General features: G+C 43.5%; 1 protein-coding gene across 1 annotated transcript; it reads right to left on the bottom strand.

Moving 5' to 3' along the window:
• Positions 1–1,802: 1,802 nt before the first annotated feature.
• Positions 1,803–15,812, bottom strand: LOC124682397 (IAA-alanine resistance protein 1-like). The gene is made up of 11 exons (XM_047217090.1): positions 15,473–15,812; positions 15,295–15,378; positions 15,152–15,201; positions 13,930–13,981; positions 12,170–12,274; positions 11,616–11,872; positions 9,572–9,721; positions 9,325–9,432; positions 2,688–2,789; positions 2,562–2,606; positions 1,803–2,204 (listed from the first exon to the last, which is right to left on the bottom strand). Exons 1-11 carry the CDS (start codon positions 15,810–15,812, stop codon positions 2,052–2,054), a joined length of 1,446 nt encoding a protein of 481 aa, XP_047073046.1. The 3' UTR covers positions 1,803–2,051.
• Between the last annotated feature and the right edge of the window lie 8 nt (positions 15,813–15,820).

Below are 15,820 nucleotides of genomic sequence, written 5' to 3'. Positions count from 1 at the left end.
TAGGCGGGCTGGCCGTCGCCCCGGCGGCCTCTACATCAACGAGCCCGCGGCAACGCCAGCGCAAGCCCCACAAGCCCAGCCCTAGCCCCAGCCCCAGCAGGAGAAGGACGACGACCCCGAGCTGCAGGCAGCGCTGGCGGCGTCCCGCGAGCTCAATGACCTCGAGGAGCTGGCCAAATGACCGCACCTCGCCGAGATGCTTTTTCGTAAAAGTTGGTTACTGTAGAGTCAAAAGGGATTTTATGTGAAAAATAGTTCTATTACATCCTTAAGTACATCCTCAAATAAATGCCTGCAGCTCGGGGTCGTCGTCCTCCTCCTGCTGGGGTTGGGGCTTGCGCTGGCGCCGCCGCGGGCTCGTTGATGTAGAGGCCGCCGGGGCGGCGGCCAGCCCGCCTAGCAGGAGTGCGTGGCTGCGCGCGAGGCCTCGACGTCGTCGAGGTGAAGCACGTGCGCCGGCGCGCATCGTGCTCCACCTCGAACCACAACCCGCGGCGCCTCCGGATCTCCGCGATGCGGGCGCTGCCGGAGCCCGGGATCGGCGGCACCGGAACCCAATCTGGACTCAGGTGCCAGTCGTGGGGGAGGTGCACGTCTCCCCACGGCATTGGGATGCCGGCATCCCAGAACATCTGCGCCACCGCTATGGTGACGTAGATCCGATCGCGGCCCCATCTCCAACGCCGCCGACGCGGTTCGCCGGCTGCTGCCGCCCTCGTGGTCGTTGGCGGACGGCTCGAACTCCCGCTTCGGGGCCATGGTTCTATTACATCCTTAAGTACATTCACACAAAAAACAGAATTTGTTGATGCATAATTATTTTTTTATGATTTTTAAGCGTTTTTAGTGTTTTTAAGTGTTTTTCGTTAAAAAATGCTTACTGTACAGTTGAAATGGATTTTATGTGAAAAATGGTTCTATTACATCCTTAAGGACATCCACAAAAAATTTCAGAACTTTTTGATGAGTAATTAATTTTTTACGAATTTTTAAGTGTTTTCTAATACTTGGTACATTATGAGCTTGAGACATGGAGTCACTGGTCTGTGCAAAAAAAATTTGGAGTCGCTGGTCTGTGCAACAACATCCCAAAGAGTTACTGGTTCTTGCAATTTCCTCACGTGAAGTAGCTGTTGGAGCAGAGCAAATATCACCCGAGGCAAGTCGATTCCGTTGGATCACCGAATGGTCTATTTCTTCTTCCTGACCTCATTTCTTCCTTGATTAATTCATGTCCACGTGAAGTAGCTGACGATGCACAGAACACGATCGGGCAGACGCAACGCACATGAGCGCATGCCGCCATGTGCGCGACAAGTGGATCGTGCCATCGCAAGGCCGCCACTTCCGTACCAATTCTGCCATGAGTCGCGTCGATCGTTTGGCATGCCAAAGACATCTCCTGTGGATAATACGAACTCCTGGACTGATAATTCCACCAGTCGTGGTTGGGACTTTTGCGCCAGAATAATGGAATACTTGTTTTGTGTTCGAGACCGTTTCGCCATAGCCTTCTCTAAAATAGTTCTATTTACTTCCGAAACTTAGCTCCTCCGAAAGATCAGGCTAACCAGAAAGTAATACCCAATCTGCGGAACTTTTTGAGCTACTTTATGCTAAATCAGCGGCTCCATACAATTAGCGAAGACCAAAGTTAAGTTTACACTTTCGTTTCCTCATCATTGGCATACTACTCCATGTCTCCATGACTCCATGACATCTGTCAGGATCAAGAACCCCACCCCCACAAACCCTGGCAAGGCTCTTTCATTAAGAGAAAGGTAATCCAGACAAGGCTTGCCGATGTACTTGTGTATACCTTCATATAATCATGATCACAAGATTCAAGGTTCAGTGAAGTCTTTGCCAAGACCTATATTAATGATGCTAATGATGCAAGCGAAACTAAATTAGTTGACAAAATATTCTGCTATGTTTGCACCAAAATATCAGGGGAGTCGCTCTTTCAGGCTGCATCTTCTAGTGATGCAGTGACCAGACTGGCATAAGGGCAGCTCAACGCTAAAGCTACAAAGAAATGGAGATCCAGGTCATTCTACTAGAGATATGCCCAGGGCAACCAGCATTCCCATTGTCAGGAAAACCAACTGAGTCATTGAGTTGCTCAGCGTAGTTTTCTGGTCATGCATCTGTGGGAGGACTCCGGCAACAGCAATGTAAATAAAACCTCCAGCAGTAAAACCCTGCAGAAGTGTATGATGACAGGTATCAGCAATACACAAAATACATGATATACTTTCATCAAATAATGATGTACTACCTCTGTCCATAAAAGGATGTCGCAAATTTATCTAAATTCGGATGTATGTAGACACTTTTTGTGTATAGGTACATCCAAATTTAGTTAAGTATCCAACATCCATTTACGGACGGAGGGAGTAATATGAATGAACGTTAATTTGGTTGTCTTGGGGTGTCTCCAAAAGAAGTAAAGAAAGAATATATTTATTTCTATCAAGTAATATGGATGAGAAACTAATTAGTTTCTGTTGCGTACAAAGTAGAAACTGGACCATTAACTTTTAATAGAATAAAGATACCTCAATTAAAGAAGAATGTCCCGGATCCTTTCCCAAAGACAGTGCCTGCACATATCGCAGAGAATTAGGCATTCGACCCTGAATAATAATACTTCCATTTTAGGAGAGGATAGAACAAGAACTCACTAGTGCTGTTCCAGCAAGAGCAGCCAACGCAGAGAGAAAATTGAAAAATAGGGCTTTAGATATGGTGAATCCCGAGCGAACCAGGATTCCAAAATCCCCAACCTTGACAAAAAGATGAGAAGTTCATCATCAGCAAAAGTATGACCACATTTTCATGATTCAATGAAGCTGTTCTACTCATTAAACAAATGTTAACTGAAACGAAGTATCCTACTCCTACACTTAAACAAAAACAAACATCACTGAAGGTAATTTAACCAAGGGAGATGTATGCAAATGCCACTAGTCTCTCCTGGAATTCCGGTTATGCCATTGCTTTACTGTTATTTATTAAAAGGGATTTCTATTTCTGTGCCCTCAGGTCCTTAGTTATACTGAATTTTCCCCAGCTCCTTAGTTTTTCCTCAGTTTTCCCCAAGCCCTTGTCTAAACCCTCAGAAGGAGCTCGGACGGGAGGATTCCCGTTTAGTTGATCATTCTGTGTTGACGTGTGGGGCCACGTCGTGTGAGGCCGCGTCACGGGGGCTGGTAGAAAGGGACCGCGTGGGACAAAACGAGACCGCGTTTGGTTGTACGTGAGAGCTCGACCAAATTGACATTTTTCAGAGCGCCCTTTTCCCCTCTTTTTGAAACACTTCTCTCTTTTCACCAAATTAGTATCAAATCTAGAGAAGCTTCTATTTTTATCTTTTTTCAATGATTATTGCTTTTGGTCCTCTTTTTTTGCCCAATATGGTAACAAATCTAATAGCAAATCTAGAAGCTAGTATAGGATAAATTCACAGCAGCATAATAAATCCAGAAAAACTAACTATAATACATAAACTGCATACAGCAACCAAAAGCAGCCAATAACAATGTTAATGTTCACGACAAACTAAGCTAAAAATAATACAAGATGCAATGTAAGGCCAACATGAAGATTAGGATACCCCAAGATGAATGAATATGTTATTCGTTTAGCATATATTTCTTCATCCCTCCATTTTCTGATCTGAATGAAATATTCATTGAACTCCTTCCGTCTGCAGTGTGCAGCCAATACATCCTCCAAACGGTATGGCCTTTGTCCATTTCTCAGACCGTAGTTTCCTAATCTATCCACACGTAGTGGCCACTCATCCCAGGCTTTAAATCATCAAAGTACTCTCTGATATAACCCAAATCCGCGTAGTAGATGCAGCCAGGTCGAAGTATCGGGTGCACTCTGGTGTCGACGGATATACACCGGATATAATGGACGAAGAAGTCACGACTGCCAATGTTACTGACGGCATGGAGAGAGCAGCTCTCAGTGTCCACACGGTACACCAATGGTCGACCTTCCTCCAAATGCATGTTGTCACTGCCGCCGCCCAACAACACAAGCAGCAGATCACCATCCGACTTCACAAGGTAGAACTTGTCATTTCCAAGTTCTGGAAATGAAAATAGTATCTCCTTGTTGACAGTGCTCGCGCGCTGCTCCAACTGGACATTATTGGTGCACACTAATTTTCTGAACTCAAAATTGTTCACAGCTATTGCATACAAATTCAGCGTTGAACGGGGTAATGCAACCAGAGAATTGTGCTCGATTGAAAATCTTCCTTCTCCCCAATCTTCATTTATACCCTTAGTTGAAGTGTTCTCATCGACCCGACCAATTTCCGTCGGGTAATCTGTGGAAACGAAGACCATAGTCGAGGACTTCATTACATCGCCTGACTCCAGAATAACAGATGGCATCTGCGCCTCAAACATAGTGTTCAATGTCTTTGTGACTGGGTTCAGAAGCCGTATCTTGTGCGGCTGGTTCTTCTGGGCAAGCACGATGACACCACGGCAAAAGCCGACGAAGTAGTATCTAAAATATATTGATGAAGATAACATTCAGCACTAAGATGTTTACGATTGAAAATAAAAATAGATTAACTCTATAGATATGGAGGAATTTGAACCTTGCATGAACTTCCGTTAGATCCATGGTGACATAGCGGGATATGCGGAGGTGGAGGAAGGTGAACTCAGCGGCGTGGAAGGGCGTGTTCTACCATGATAAATTCGTGCAGGTGCACGTGAGCGCCAATTTCTACAAACTTGCCTTGAAGCAGAGTTGGTGTCCACGTACTCCTCGTTCACCAGTAAACATTCGCCGATCTTGTGAAGTGGTCCGTCAGCCATTAGAGAGGCCCAGTTCACGAAGGCGCCGCGCTTGGATGCTCCGCCCTCGAGGCGACGGGCTCGGCGGCGATGGCCTCGGATGCGACGGGCTCGGAGGCGACCCTCTCTCCCTCCCTCTGCACACAGTCTCATACTCACTCACGCACGCAACCACACCTCTCACGTCCCATCAACTTCTTCAAATCGAAGAAAAAAACCCAACCGCCCTACACGCGCTCCCCTGTCGGCGATGGAGAAGAATGCGCCAGCGGCTGTCGCCCCCGAGTCCGTCGCTTCCGAGCACGTCGCATCCGAGGCCGTCGCCGCCGAGCCCGTCGCCTCTGAGGGCGGCGCATCCAAGCGCGGCGCCTCCGTGAACTGGACCTCTCTCATGGTTGACGGACTACTTCACAAGATCGACGACTGCTTACTGGCGAACGAGGAGTACATGGACACTTACTCTGCTTTGAGGCAAGTTTGTAGAAATTGGCGCTCGGGTGCACCTGCACGAATGGATCATGGTAGAACACGCCCTTCCACGCGCCGCTGAGTTCACCTTCCTCCAGCTCCGCACATCCCGATACGTCACCATCGATCTAACGGAAGTTCATGCAAGGTTCAAATTCCTACATATCTAGAGTTAATCTATTTGTATTTTCAATCATAAACATCTTAGTGCTGAATGTTATCTTCATCAATATATTTTAGATACTACTTCGTCGGCTTTTGCCGTGGCGTCATCGTGCTTGCGCAGATGAACCAGCCGCACAAGATACGGCTTCTGAACCCACTCACAAAGACATTGAACACTATGTTTGAGGCGCAGATACCATCTGTTATTCTGGAGTCACTCGCTGTAATGAAGTCCCCGACTATAGTCTTCGTTTCCACAGATTACCAAGCGGAAATTGCTTGGGTCGATAAGAGCACTCCAACTAAGGATATAGATGAAGATTGGAAGAAGGAAGATTTTCAATCGAGCACCATTCTCTGCGTTGCATTACTCCGTTCAATGATTGTATGCAATAGCTATGAACAATTTTGAGTTCGGAAAATTAGTGTGCACCAACAATGTCCAGTTGGAGCAGCGCGCGAGCACTGTCAACATGGAGACACTATTTTCATTTCCAGAACTTGGAAATGACAAGTTCTACCTTGTAAAGTCGGATGGTGATCTGCTGCTTGTGTTTTTGGGCGGCGGCAGTGACAACAGGCATTTGGAGGAAGGTCAACCATTGGTGTACCGTGTGGACACTGAGAGCCGCTCTCCATGCCGTCAGTAACATTGGCAGTCGGTGCCTTCTTCACCCATTATATCCGGTGTATCTCCGTCGACACCAGAGTGCACCCGACACTTCGACCTGACTGCATGTACTACGCGGATTTGGTTTATATCAGAGAGTACTTTGATGATATAAAGGCCTGGGATGAGTGGTCACTACGTGTGGATAGATTAGGAAACTACGGTCTGAGAAATGAACAATGGCAATACCGTTTGAAGGATGTATTGGCTGCACACTGCAGACGGAAGGAGTTCAATGAATATTTCCTTCAGATCGGAGAATGGAGCGACGAAGAAATATATGCTGAATGAAGAACATCCTGGGGTATCCTAATCTTCATGTTACATTGCGTCTTGTATTATTTTCAGCTTAGTTTGTGGTGAACATTAACATCGTTATTGGCTGCTTTTGGCTGTTGTATGCAGTTTATGTATTATACTTAGTTTTCTGGATTTATTATGCTACTGTGAATTTATCCTATACTAGCTTCTAGATTTGATACTAGATTTGTTACCATATTGGGCAAAAACGAGGGCCAAAAGGCAACAATCATTGAAGAAAGACAGAAATAGAAGCTTCTCTAGATTTGATACTAATTTGGTGAAAAGAGAGAGAACTGTTACAAGAGGGGAAAAAGACGCTCTAAAAAATGCCAATTTGGTCCGAGAGAGACAGAACCGAGCTCTCACGTACAACCAAACGCGGTCTCGTCCTGTCCCACGCAGTCCCTTTCTACCAGCCCCACGCGACGCGGTCCCACACGACGCGGCCCCACACGTCAGCACGGAACGGTCAACTAAACGGGAATCCTCCCGTCCGAGCTCCTTCTGAGAATTTCAGACAAAGGCTTGGGGAAAACTGAGGAAAATTAAGGAGCTGGAAAAAACTGAGTACAACTAAGGACCTGAGGGCACGAAAATAGAAATCTCTTAATAAAATGCTTCTTCTGTTAGTTTTTTCTTTCGTTTTTTACCATGGAGACGCATTACAGGTCAAAGTTATTTGGCTGAGCTGAGAAGAGATGAAAAGTCTTAAATGCCCTTGGCTATGTTGGAGAGATAGGATAAGTCTACTGCAAATTCTAATTACTGACCTGAGCTTGCACTTGATGTATGTGCAGGCAACACCCAATTTCTAGATACTCCAATCCCTGGATTCTGATAGGTAGGCGTTCAAATGGAGAGCACATTTCTAATTACTGAAATGAGTGTACACTAGGAGCAACTTACGACAGGGCAGCGAATGATCACGACCTCTCGACTCGACTCATCCCACCTCGACTGCCGGTGCAGCCCCGGCGAATTCGAGGATAGGTCCGAGCTCACGCAACACTTCACGCATCCCTTAGTGAGTCATGTCGCGCTGATTTGTAGGAGGGAGACAGGAAGTGCAAGACGGGCGGACGCGGACCGTGATGGTTGTGGCGATGCAGGGGCGGTGTTCATGTCACATGCATGGACCTCCAGACGCCCGTGGAGCTTCCCATGACTGCACCGCGAGCTCTGCCTTGGTGTAGGAAGCTGGGGTGCGGCCAGGTCGTACTCCTCCTCACCGCTCCGCCGACTCGCCGATTTCATAAACTGCGACATGATTTATGCTAATTGTAGATTTGTATCATATACCCAGCCATTAAACTACCAGCATGGCTGCTGGCCTGCTGCATTGACCCAATCGCAAATCCCAACGTGCAGATGAATTTGATGGCCAAACTAGCTGTGTCACACTATCATGCATTCAGGTATACTCCACGAGGCCTCAAGTGGCAATCCCCGATGAGTTAACTGATCCCCGCCGCCATGGCATTGCCATCAGCCACTGACCGCAACCGCAGTGTCTGACTCCAGCAGTCCAGATGCCAAGCGCCGAGCAGATTATTTGTCAAGGTACATATCTGTTCTGATCCGGTAATGCCTAATAATGCATTAGCTTTTTACAAATATACATCAGTTAGCAATTGTCAGTGGTTGATGAACACTAATAAATTCTTGATTTCACGTCAGGTACATGTACAATGATGAGACAATCTTAATGAAAGTATAGCCATGTGATTTATTACTCGCTGCATTAGTATTTTGGTGGCTTGGTAATTTTTGAACAAACCTCTTCATTTATTTATTGTTGACAGAATATTTTTTACTAGAATAGTAATCATGTGAATCAACTTAATTCCTTGCCAGTTCACGTAATTTATTTATATACAGGTCTGTACTAGACACAATGCTATGACAAGTTTGGAGGATAAAAAGTCTTGGGGTATTGTTAAAAAAGTCACGGTACCATATCTCTAAGATAGTATTGGCCTTACGTTAAACAAAAAAAATGATGGAGTGGTTGATTTTTTCTTATTTTCTTATTTCAGGTAACTAACTACGGATGTGCCTCCGGTGCCTTCCACACCGTCCGCCCAGGTACCTAATGCGTGCACATAATCCTTAGTTGTGATTATTTGATTTGGAGATTCAGTTTCCAAGTGAGTTGTAATTTGTGAATATCAGGATTCTTCTTAGGATTGTGATTTGTAGATTTAAAAACAAATTTAAAATAGTCTACAAGAGTAGATGAAATAAAAATCATAAAGTATAAAAGAGTATAGCAAATGGAAAGATACTCAAAATTGAAGATTAAAACGAAAGGACAAACTGATGCTAGGGTTATGAGCGTCGATTGACTTCGAGGGAAATTTTGGATCATTCCAAAGGTCCAAATTTTTTCGTCCAAAAGTTGATTTTTTTACTCCCGTTGCAACAGTGGCGTAGGACGAACTAGAAGTTGGGTATGGCAAGATTGAATTTGTGCAGCGTACACTGCAATGAACACTGGGCAAATTCTAATTACTAAACAGTGGCGTGGACTCGGTGTCACCAAACTGAACTTGTGCAGCGTTGGATATTTAAGACTTATCATATACACTGCAATGTTGCAACAGCGCCCATTCACCCCCCCCCCCTTGTTCGCTACAATCCGTTCAGTGGGTGAACTGGACTCTTATCTTCTGAACCTTGATGCACTTGGATATAGTCTCGGAATATCGCAAGGCCGTAAAACATAACTGTACCATGCATCGTGCAATAAGATTTACGCCATAAGCACGGGAACAGAGGGAGTACTGTGTAATATTGCAAACAAATAACACTCGGAATACTAGGATGCAACAGGAGACTAATCCTGTAATTGAGATTTGAAACTGCAGTTAACTTGTGGAGGAATCGAACCTCTTGAGGAAGTTCATGAGCAAGAAGAAATAAAGTTCTAGACCACCCTCCAACAGAACCATGTAGCAGAAAAGCACTTCCAAGAGCCATCCCATCAGTGAAGTTATGCTGCATTATTCATATATTTATTGTATGAACTTCCATTAAATCTAACCTAGCAAAAAGTAAAAAAAAATCTAATATACAACTATTGTGCAATAAAAACATAAAGATGGCTGTGATACAAGAGAGTATTCAGAAGACTTACAACACCATCTGAGAAAAGATTAAGGTAGCCAAACACCAGATTTGAGTTGGAAACAGTGGAATCCTCACTTGGTAATGGTTTGCTGGGGGCAGAATCAGTTCCAGAACTGATAGGCTCTTTATTAGCAGCACTGGAACTAGAAGAGATCCTCTGTTCATCAGAAAAAGACATTAAGTCAATAAGCTGACCGTGTGATCCTAAAATGCCAGTCCCAAATGATACAAAGAGGCTTCACCAAACAGCGGAGATTAAAGATTAGTTACAGTCTTCCAATTTTATGCCACCCTCCTAGACTTCCCTTATGCTATTAACACACCCTAAACCTGAGGTATATTCTAAAACATGCTGCCCTGAGCCCCTGATGGGAATTTCCGTCGGAAACAAGAAATGATGCGCATATTGGTTCCATATTTCCATGTAGTGTCAAAAGTGGAAATGCGGTAGAAGAACTGTGTATACTACTATTGATCTAGCTACACAAATGCAAAGAACTAAATGTGGTCTGAATGCTGCCTAACAGCATTATAGATCATATTTACTATCACATATTAGCATGCATCTGTACAATGTACCTTGTTGCAGGAAAATCAATAACATTGAGAGTTTTAAGTACAAAGCTTGCAAAAGCAAACCAAGCAATGAGAAACGAAAAGGCTTTCTACTCCAGCATAAAAAAGTTTCTAGTCAAATGTCTACATATCTAGAATCTCATGCTCTTCCTAATAACAAGAAAATCACTCGTTATACATTGTTGCAGGAAAAATACGACTGCTAAGTATATTATAGGAAAGCATGGTGCACTAAGTTTCAAATTTAATAAAGTCCATGTTGACTGCTAAGTATTTATAGCACCAGACAACAAAACAACAGTTAGGGTTACTGGTATGTGGTCACTAGGGTTATTGGCAAATCAGGTAAGCAGCAAGCTATCCTGATAGAACAAAAGAACTATTTCAGCTATGTCAGTGTTTGCACTAGGGTGTCAAGGTGGGATCCCGGTGGGATGTCATTTTGTACTATGTAGTTCAAATTTTGATGTCATTTTGTACTATGTAGTTCAAATTTTGATGTCAAAATTTGTACTAAAAAAGTCAAATTATACTACAAGTGGGACAAAAATGGGATCCCACTTGACACCCTTAGTTTGCACTAAGATATGTATGCATTCAACAGTTAGGGTCACTGGTATGTGGTCACTAGGATTTTATGTTCTTCCACTTCATGGAGTATTTAAATCCATCACGCTTCTATTTAAACCTGAGCAGAACAGCTTCCCCTTAACTATTCGGCAAGGGTGGAAAATAAAGAGTTTCCCCTTGCGTTTTTTATTTCACTGCACGTTTTGCTATGTTTTTTCCTTTTCTATGTTTTTGCAGTCAGTTTGTTTGGATTGTTGACACAATTGTTGCACACCAGTCTTTCATAGTGTCACAATCCACCATTCACAAATACTCCGTATATAATTCTCCATGCTTGTACAGGCAAGTTGCCAATCACAAAAAGTACTGTTCTCTTACTATTTGTGGGGTTTAGGTAAGCTTTATTTTCAGCAACTAACAAGTGTTAAGGCATTGTTTTCCAACCATGGCATTTTTTTGTTCACAAAGTAAATTAAATGAACCACATAATAAACAAATAAAGAGGCTTTTGTACAACAGGCTGGTGGCACGCCCTACATTTGATATATGACGTATACTTGTGCCCAAATCAAAATGTCATGAATTTTCTTGAAAATAAAAATACTGGATGTGCATCATGCATTCATGCTATAACATGCACACATGCAAAATTTGGTACAGAAATATGACTGTCTCCTGCACAAAAAGAACAAACTGATGCAGCTTGCTTACATAGCATGGTATTGCGGGTCTACTAATTTGCAAATTTCTTCCATGGATTTTACAATGCACATTTGGAATATAGGGTCCTGTGCCTCGCTCAGGTACATAAGATACAGAATACTCATGCAATAATAAAATAATTGAAGGCGTAGGAGAACATAATCGATAGCTTCATAATTTTGTATCAATAGAATCAGATATACCTTACGTATAGTAGCATTTGAATCTTTATGATCTGCATCATCTATTTTGTCAATTGCACCATCATGCAAAGTTTGTTTGTCTGCTTGATCTGTATCTTTAACCTCATCATCGCTTTTCTTGTGATCCAACTTCGCCTTATCACTGGTGTCTTCTCGTTTATGATGGTGATGATGGCCCAAGCTATGAACCCCATTTTGAGCATTGTCTTCAACATACCTCACAATCTTCTCGACAATAAAGAACAATACAATACCAACTGCATGAAATGATTATAGTTTCAATGAATATTGCATGCAGAGGAAAGAGTTAGCAGTTACTGGGTTATAATATGGCTTATATTTTGTTCAATTCGTATGTTCACCAACATGCAACATGAATGAATACCCTATAGAACAATAGCATTCCAGCTAACATAATTCCATCTTTGAGAAATAATAACCAATATTTTTCCACCTTTTGGCTTGTTAATTGTGAAGGCTTTTCTCTTTACGGGTAAGAACCAGCTTTCACAATTGTAAAGACTGTTTCATATAGGTGTGTAGGGTAGACTCACATAAAATGGACATGCCGACAGAAAGGTCTTCCAGAGAGTGTGCATGTGACTCCTCATGAGCATGAGCGTGATCCTCGTGGTCATGTGAATGAGAATGCCCTCCACCTGCGTAGCCATAGAAAAATAACACATGCAACAAATAAGGGTGCAGCTAAGGCAGATTGGTATCACGGATTAACAGAGCCAGCATAAGGTTTAAAAAAATGCAGAACTTAGAACATGTTTGGAAGACACTGGAAATCCCTGGAAATTTCACAGAAGAAAATATGATTCAAGCAGGAACCTAGGAAATTACAGGGCCCTAACAACATCATTGCTATGACTACATATTTCTCCAAGTTGAAAATCATCATGAGGAACAAACCATTGCATGAAGTGTGCTGAAGTTCAAATATTCAATACTTCAGTATCACACCTCTTAACAATTAGTTAAAAGGGAAAGCAATATGGTTTAATGGAATATTTTGAGCATCCAGTGTGTAATAAATGTAGCACATCTTCATCAAGTAGATATCCCAAAATTGCAGTCCGCTAACAGAGTATTTGTCACTGAACAATTGAAGGAACTAGCACCCGAACGCTCAGGGCTCTTGCTTGGCCGTTGGGTTTTCTTCTAGTTTTTTTATTTTTCTTGTTCTTCCGGTTTTCACTGATCAGTGCATATATTTTTCATGTTTTCTACAAAACGAACTTAATCGAACAAAAACGCTCCTAAATTTTACAAAGTTAGATAAACCGCATATAGAAGAAAGATTTGGGATTGTGCCCACTATGTCGAAGGCAACATTCTGCTGAGGGCCAGCTACCGGCTGCATTAACACACGGTGCATTCGACGCAGATCCAATAGAAAAACTGATGCCGCAATATTTACTGAAACATATCAAAACAGGGTCTAGTTTTGAAGATCTCGGCACCTACGAAGCACCGATACGGCGATACGGATACGGGGACGCGGTATACAGCAATTTCTAGAAATAGCAATACGGCGAGTCTACATATAAAAATTAATAAAATGCCTAGTGATTTAGACAAAGAATAATTGAATGCTATGAAAAATCTGTCCCATTTGTTGTCTCCATGTCTGTTTTATGTCCTCGATGGCCGAATGATCATCTCATCAATTTCCTCAATCATTATACTGCCCCATTCGTGCTTGCAAAATACATCAATGGCTGCATCGCCTAGCACCAGCAGCAAGCAACACCACACAGGACAGCCTGGCAGCAAGCAAGCAAGCCCAGAAGCAAGCAAGACCTGCAGCAACTGCCACGGTGCGCTCAGTCACTCCTGATCCGCTGTGATGGTCAATCGACCGAATCGACAGAGAGCGCACTGGTTATTATGGTTAGTAGTGAGCTTTGTCTGGGCTTCCCATGTCTCAGCCGTGTCGACAACGTCCCCAGCGCCGTATGGGCATATTTTTCTTTCTTTTTAAATAGGAATAGACAATACTCCTGGGATACGCGTATTGCCCGAGTATCGGCATTTTTTTCTTTCTTACTCCTGGGATACGCGTATCGCCTGAGTATCGGAGTATCGGTGAAGTATTGTACGCGGACAAGGCGAAGTTTGAAGTATCGGTGCTTCGTAGCTCGGCACAAATAGAATGGAAAAATGGTTTGGAATTTGGATGTTCAGTTAAAAAACTTTTCCATTATATATTTTCACCAAAAAACACCAATTCTGCCTCTATGAAAAATAGAGCTACGAAGACATGAACAACTTATAAGAACAATAACATACGCGTCAACGGATTTACCAAAAGCATGAGGCAGTTGATGAAAAAATGAATCTCCAAGCATTGCTCCTGCCTGCAGGAATATCAACCCTCAACATAAATAACAATCCTACAGCAATCCAGTATGGAAACTAAAAAACAGAATAAAATAAAAAAAACAAGTAATGGCTACAGGAAACAAAGAAATCTAATAAGTGCAGCGCATATCTCATCTCAGATGCTTTGTTAGATAACTTTCGCTACAATTTTTAGTACTTCCTCCGTCCATAAAAGGATGTCTTAGATTTTTCTAAATTTGGATGTATCTATATACTAAATAGTGTCAAAATACATTCAAGTTTAGACAAATCTAAGACATCCTTTTTTAGACAAAAGTAGTATTATGATATGATTTCTGTACAGTTGATCATGTTCCCACCCAATAATTTACAAATCACAAACCACCTATAAAGCTATAGCACATAATAAGGATGCATATGCATGATCCTTCTGAACATATATATAACTTCATTTAAATAGCTAAAAAAATATGGTATCACATTGCATTGCCCATTGTATGAATAAACATATAGATGAGCTAGGCAAAACATATCAGCAACAGGTGTTAAGAAAATAACACACGTGTAAGTTGCTAGTTCATGACAAAGTGCAGTTTATGCATGCAAACAGCTCCAGCCATGCCACTAAACAAATTCCTAGCATGTTACAACAAATGCCCTGCTTGCACTTGCACTTCTTAAGACCGTACATGAATTGACCAGATTTGCAGAAATGTTTTTTGAATAATCATGAGAATCCCCAAAAAAATACAAGTCAAAAAAATTAAAGAAAAATAGTGAACACTGGATGAGCTCTGAGTTCCTATTTCCCACAGTTCAAACTTTACAACCACTTAGTTCTAAACGAGGTCCTGAGAATCTTAACTAAATAACTCAACGCCTTGCTAGAAAACGATGGAATTTAATTGTTGGCAAACAAGCAAGCCTGACGCATCACCGAAATAACTTTGTTGTAAAGCAATCTCAAGCTACATCACTCATCGGAGATGACAGTACTTATTTTCAGAACAATCGGAGATAGCAGTAGAACTCGGAATGTAGAGTAATTGAGTACTTCATTTCTAGTACTGTACTAGGCAAATAAATTCAGAGTCAAGTAAGGTGGGTGTGCATATCAATTTGCTCCTAGACTGATGTTCTTCCTAAGAAAAGCTTCTAATAACTGCAAAGTTGTGTGCGCCTACCCCGAATATCGCAAGCGCATCCACCATGGCCTTGGACGGTTTCCCCTGAACTGCCAAATTCCAGATGAAGCAAACATTCAGAACGTGAGCACATATTCAGAACAAAACAAAAATGGCTGCAACGGGTGAAGCAGGGAACTCACAGAAGATCACAGGGAGGAGGACGAGGCAGACGAGTGACGCCAGGCTGACCAGCAGCGAGCACCCCATCGCCTTTAACCACAGACCTGCGAAACCCCCGAAATTCTCAGCCGTGCCTGGGCGCCCGCATTTCGCGCAAGATATACGGGGCAGAAGGGGGGGGGGGGGGGGAATCCTGACCCATGGGCGATGTCTCGGGCAGGGAGAAGTCGCCGTGGCTGTGGTCGTGGTGGTGGTGGTGGTGGTCGTGGCCGAAGCCTTCGAGCTCGAGATCCGCCTCCTCGGCCAGCTCCTCCGGGAGCAGCCGCCGGATCTCGTCTGGCTGATGGTGGTGGTGGTCGTGGTGGTGGTGCTCGTGATGGGGATCCCCCGCGCCGGCGCCCCCGCAGCTGTGGCCGTGGCCGTGGTCATGGTGATCGTGGGGCTCCTCGACGTGGAAGGGGCAGGAGGAGGCCGCGTGTCCAGCCGCGGCGGCGACGGCGGCGGCCAGGAGCAGCAGGGCGAGGAGGCGGCGGGGCATTGGGGCCA

The sequence above is a fragment of the Lolium rigidum genome, chromosome 1 (genome assembly GCF_022539505.1).
Source record: "Lolium rigidum isolate FL_2022 chromosome 1, APGP_CSIRO_Lrig_0.1, whole genome shotgun sequence".
NCBI lineage: Eukaryota > Viridiplantae > Streptophyta > Magnoliopsida > Poales > Poaceae > Lolium > Lolium rigidum.
Note: the sequence above shows the minus strand (reverse complement) of the source record. Positions and strands in the feature narration are given on the sequence as shown.

Coding starts and splice junctions, on each gene's coding strand:
- LOC124682397 (XM_047217090.1), bottom strand. CDS start 15,812: ATGCCCCGCCGCCTCCTCGCCCTGCTGCTCCTGGCCGCCGCCGTCGCC. Junction 15,379..15,472: donor GCCCGAGACATCGCCCATGG/GTCAGGATTCCC, acceptor GGGGTTTCGCAG/GTCTGTGGTTAAAGGCGATG. Junction 2,790..9,324: donor CTCATGAACTTCCTCAAGAG/GTTCGATTCCTC, acceptor CTTTTTGTCAAG/GTTGGGGATTTTGGAATCCT.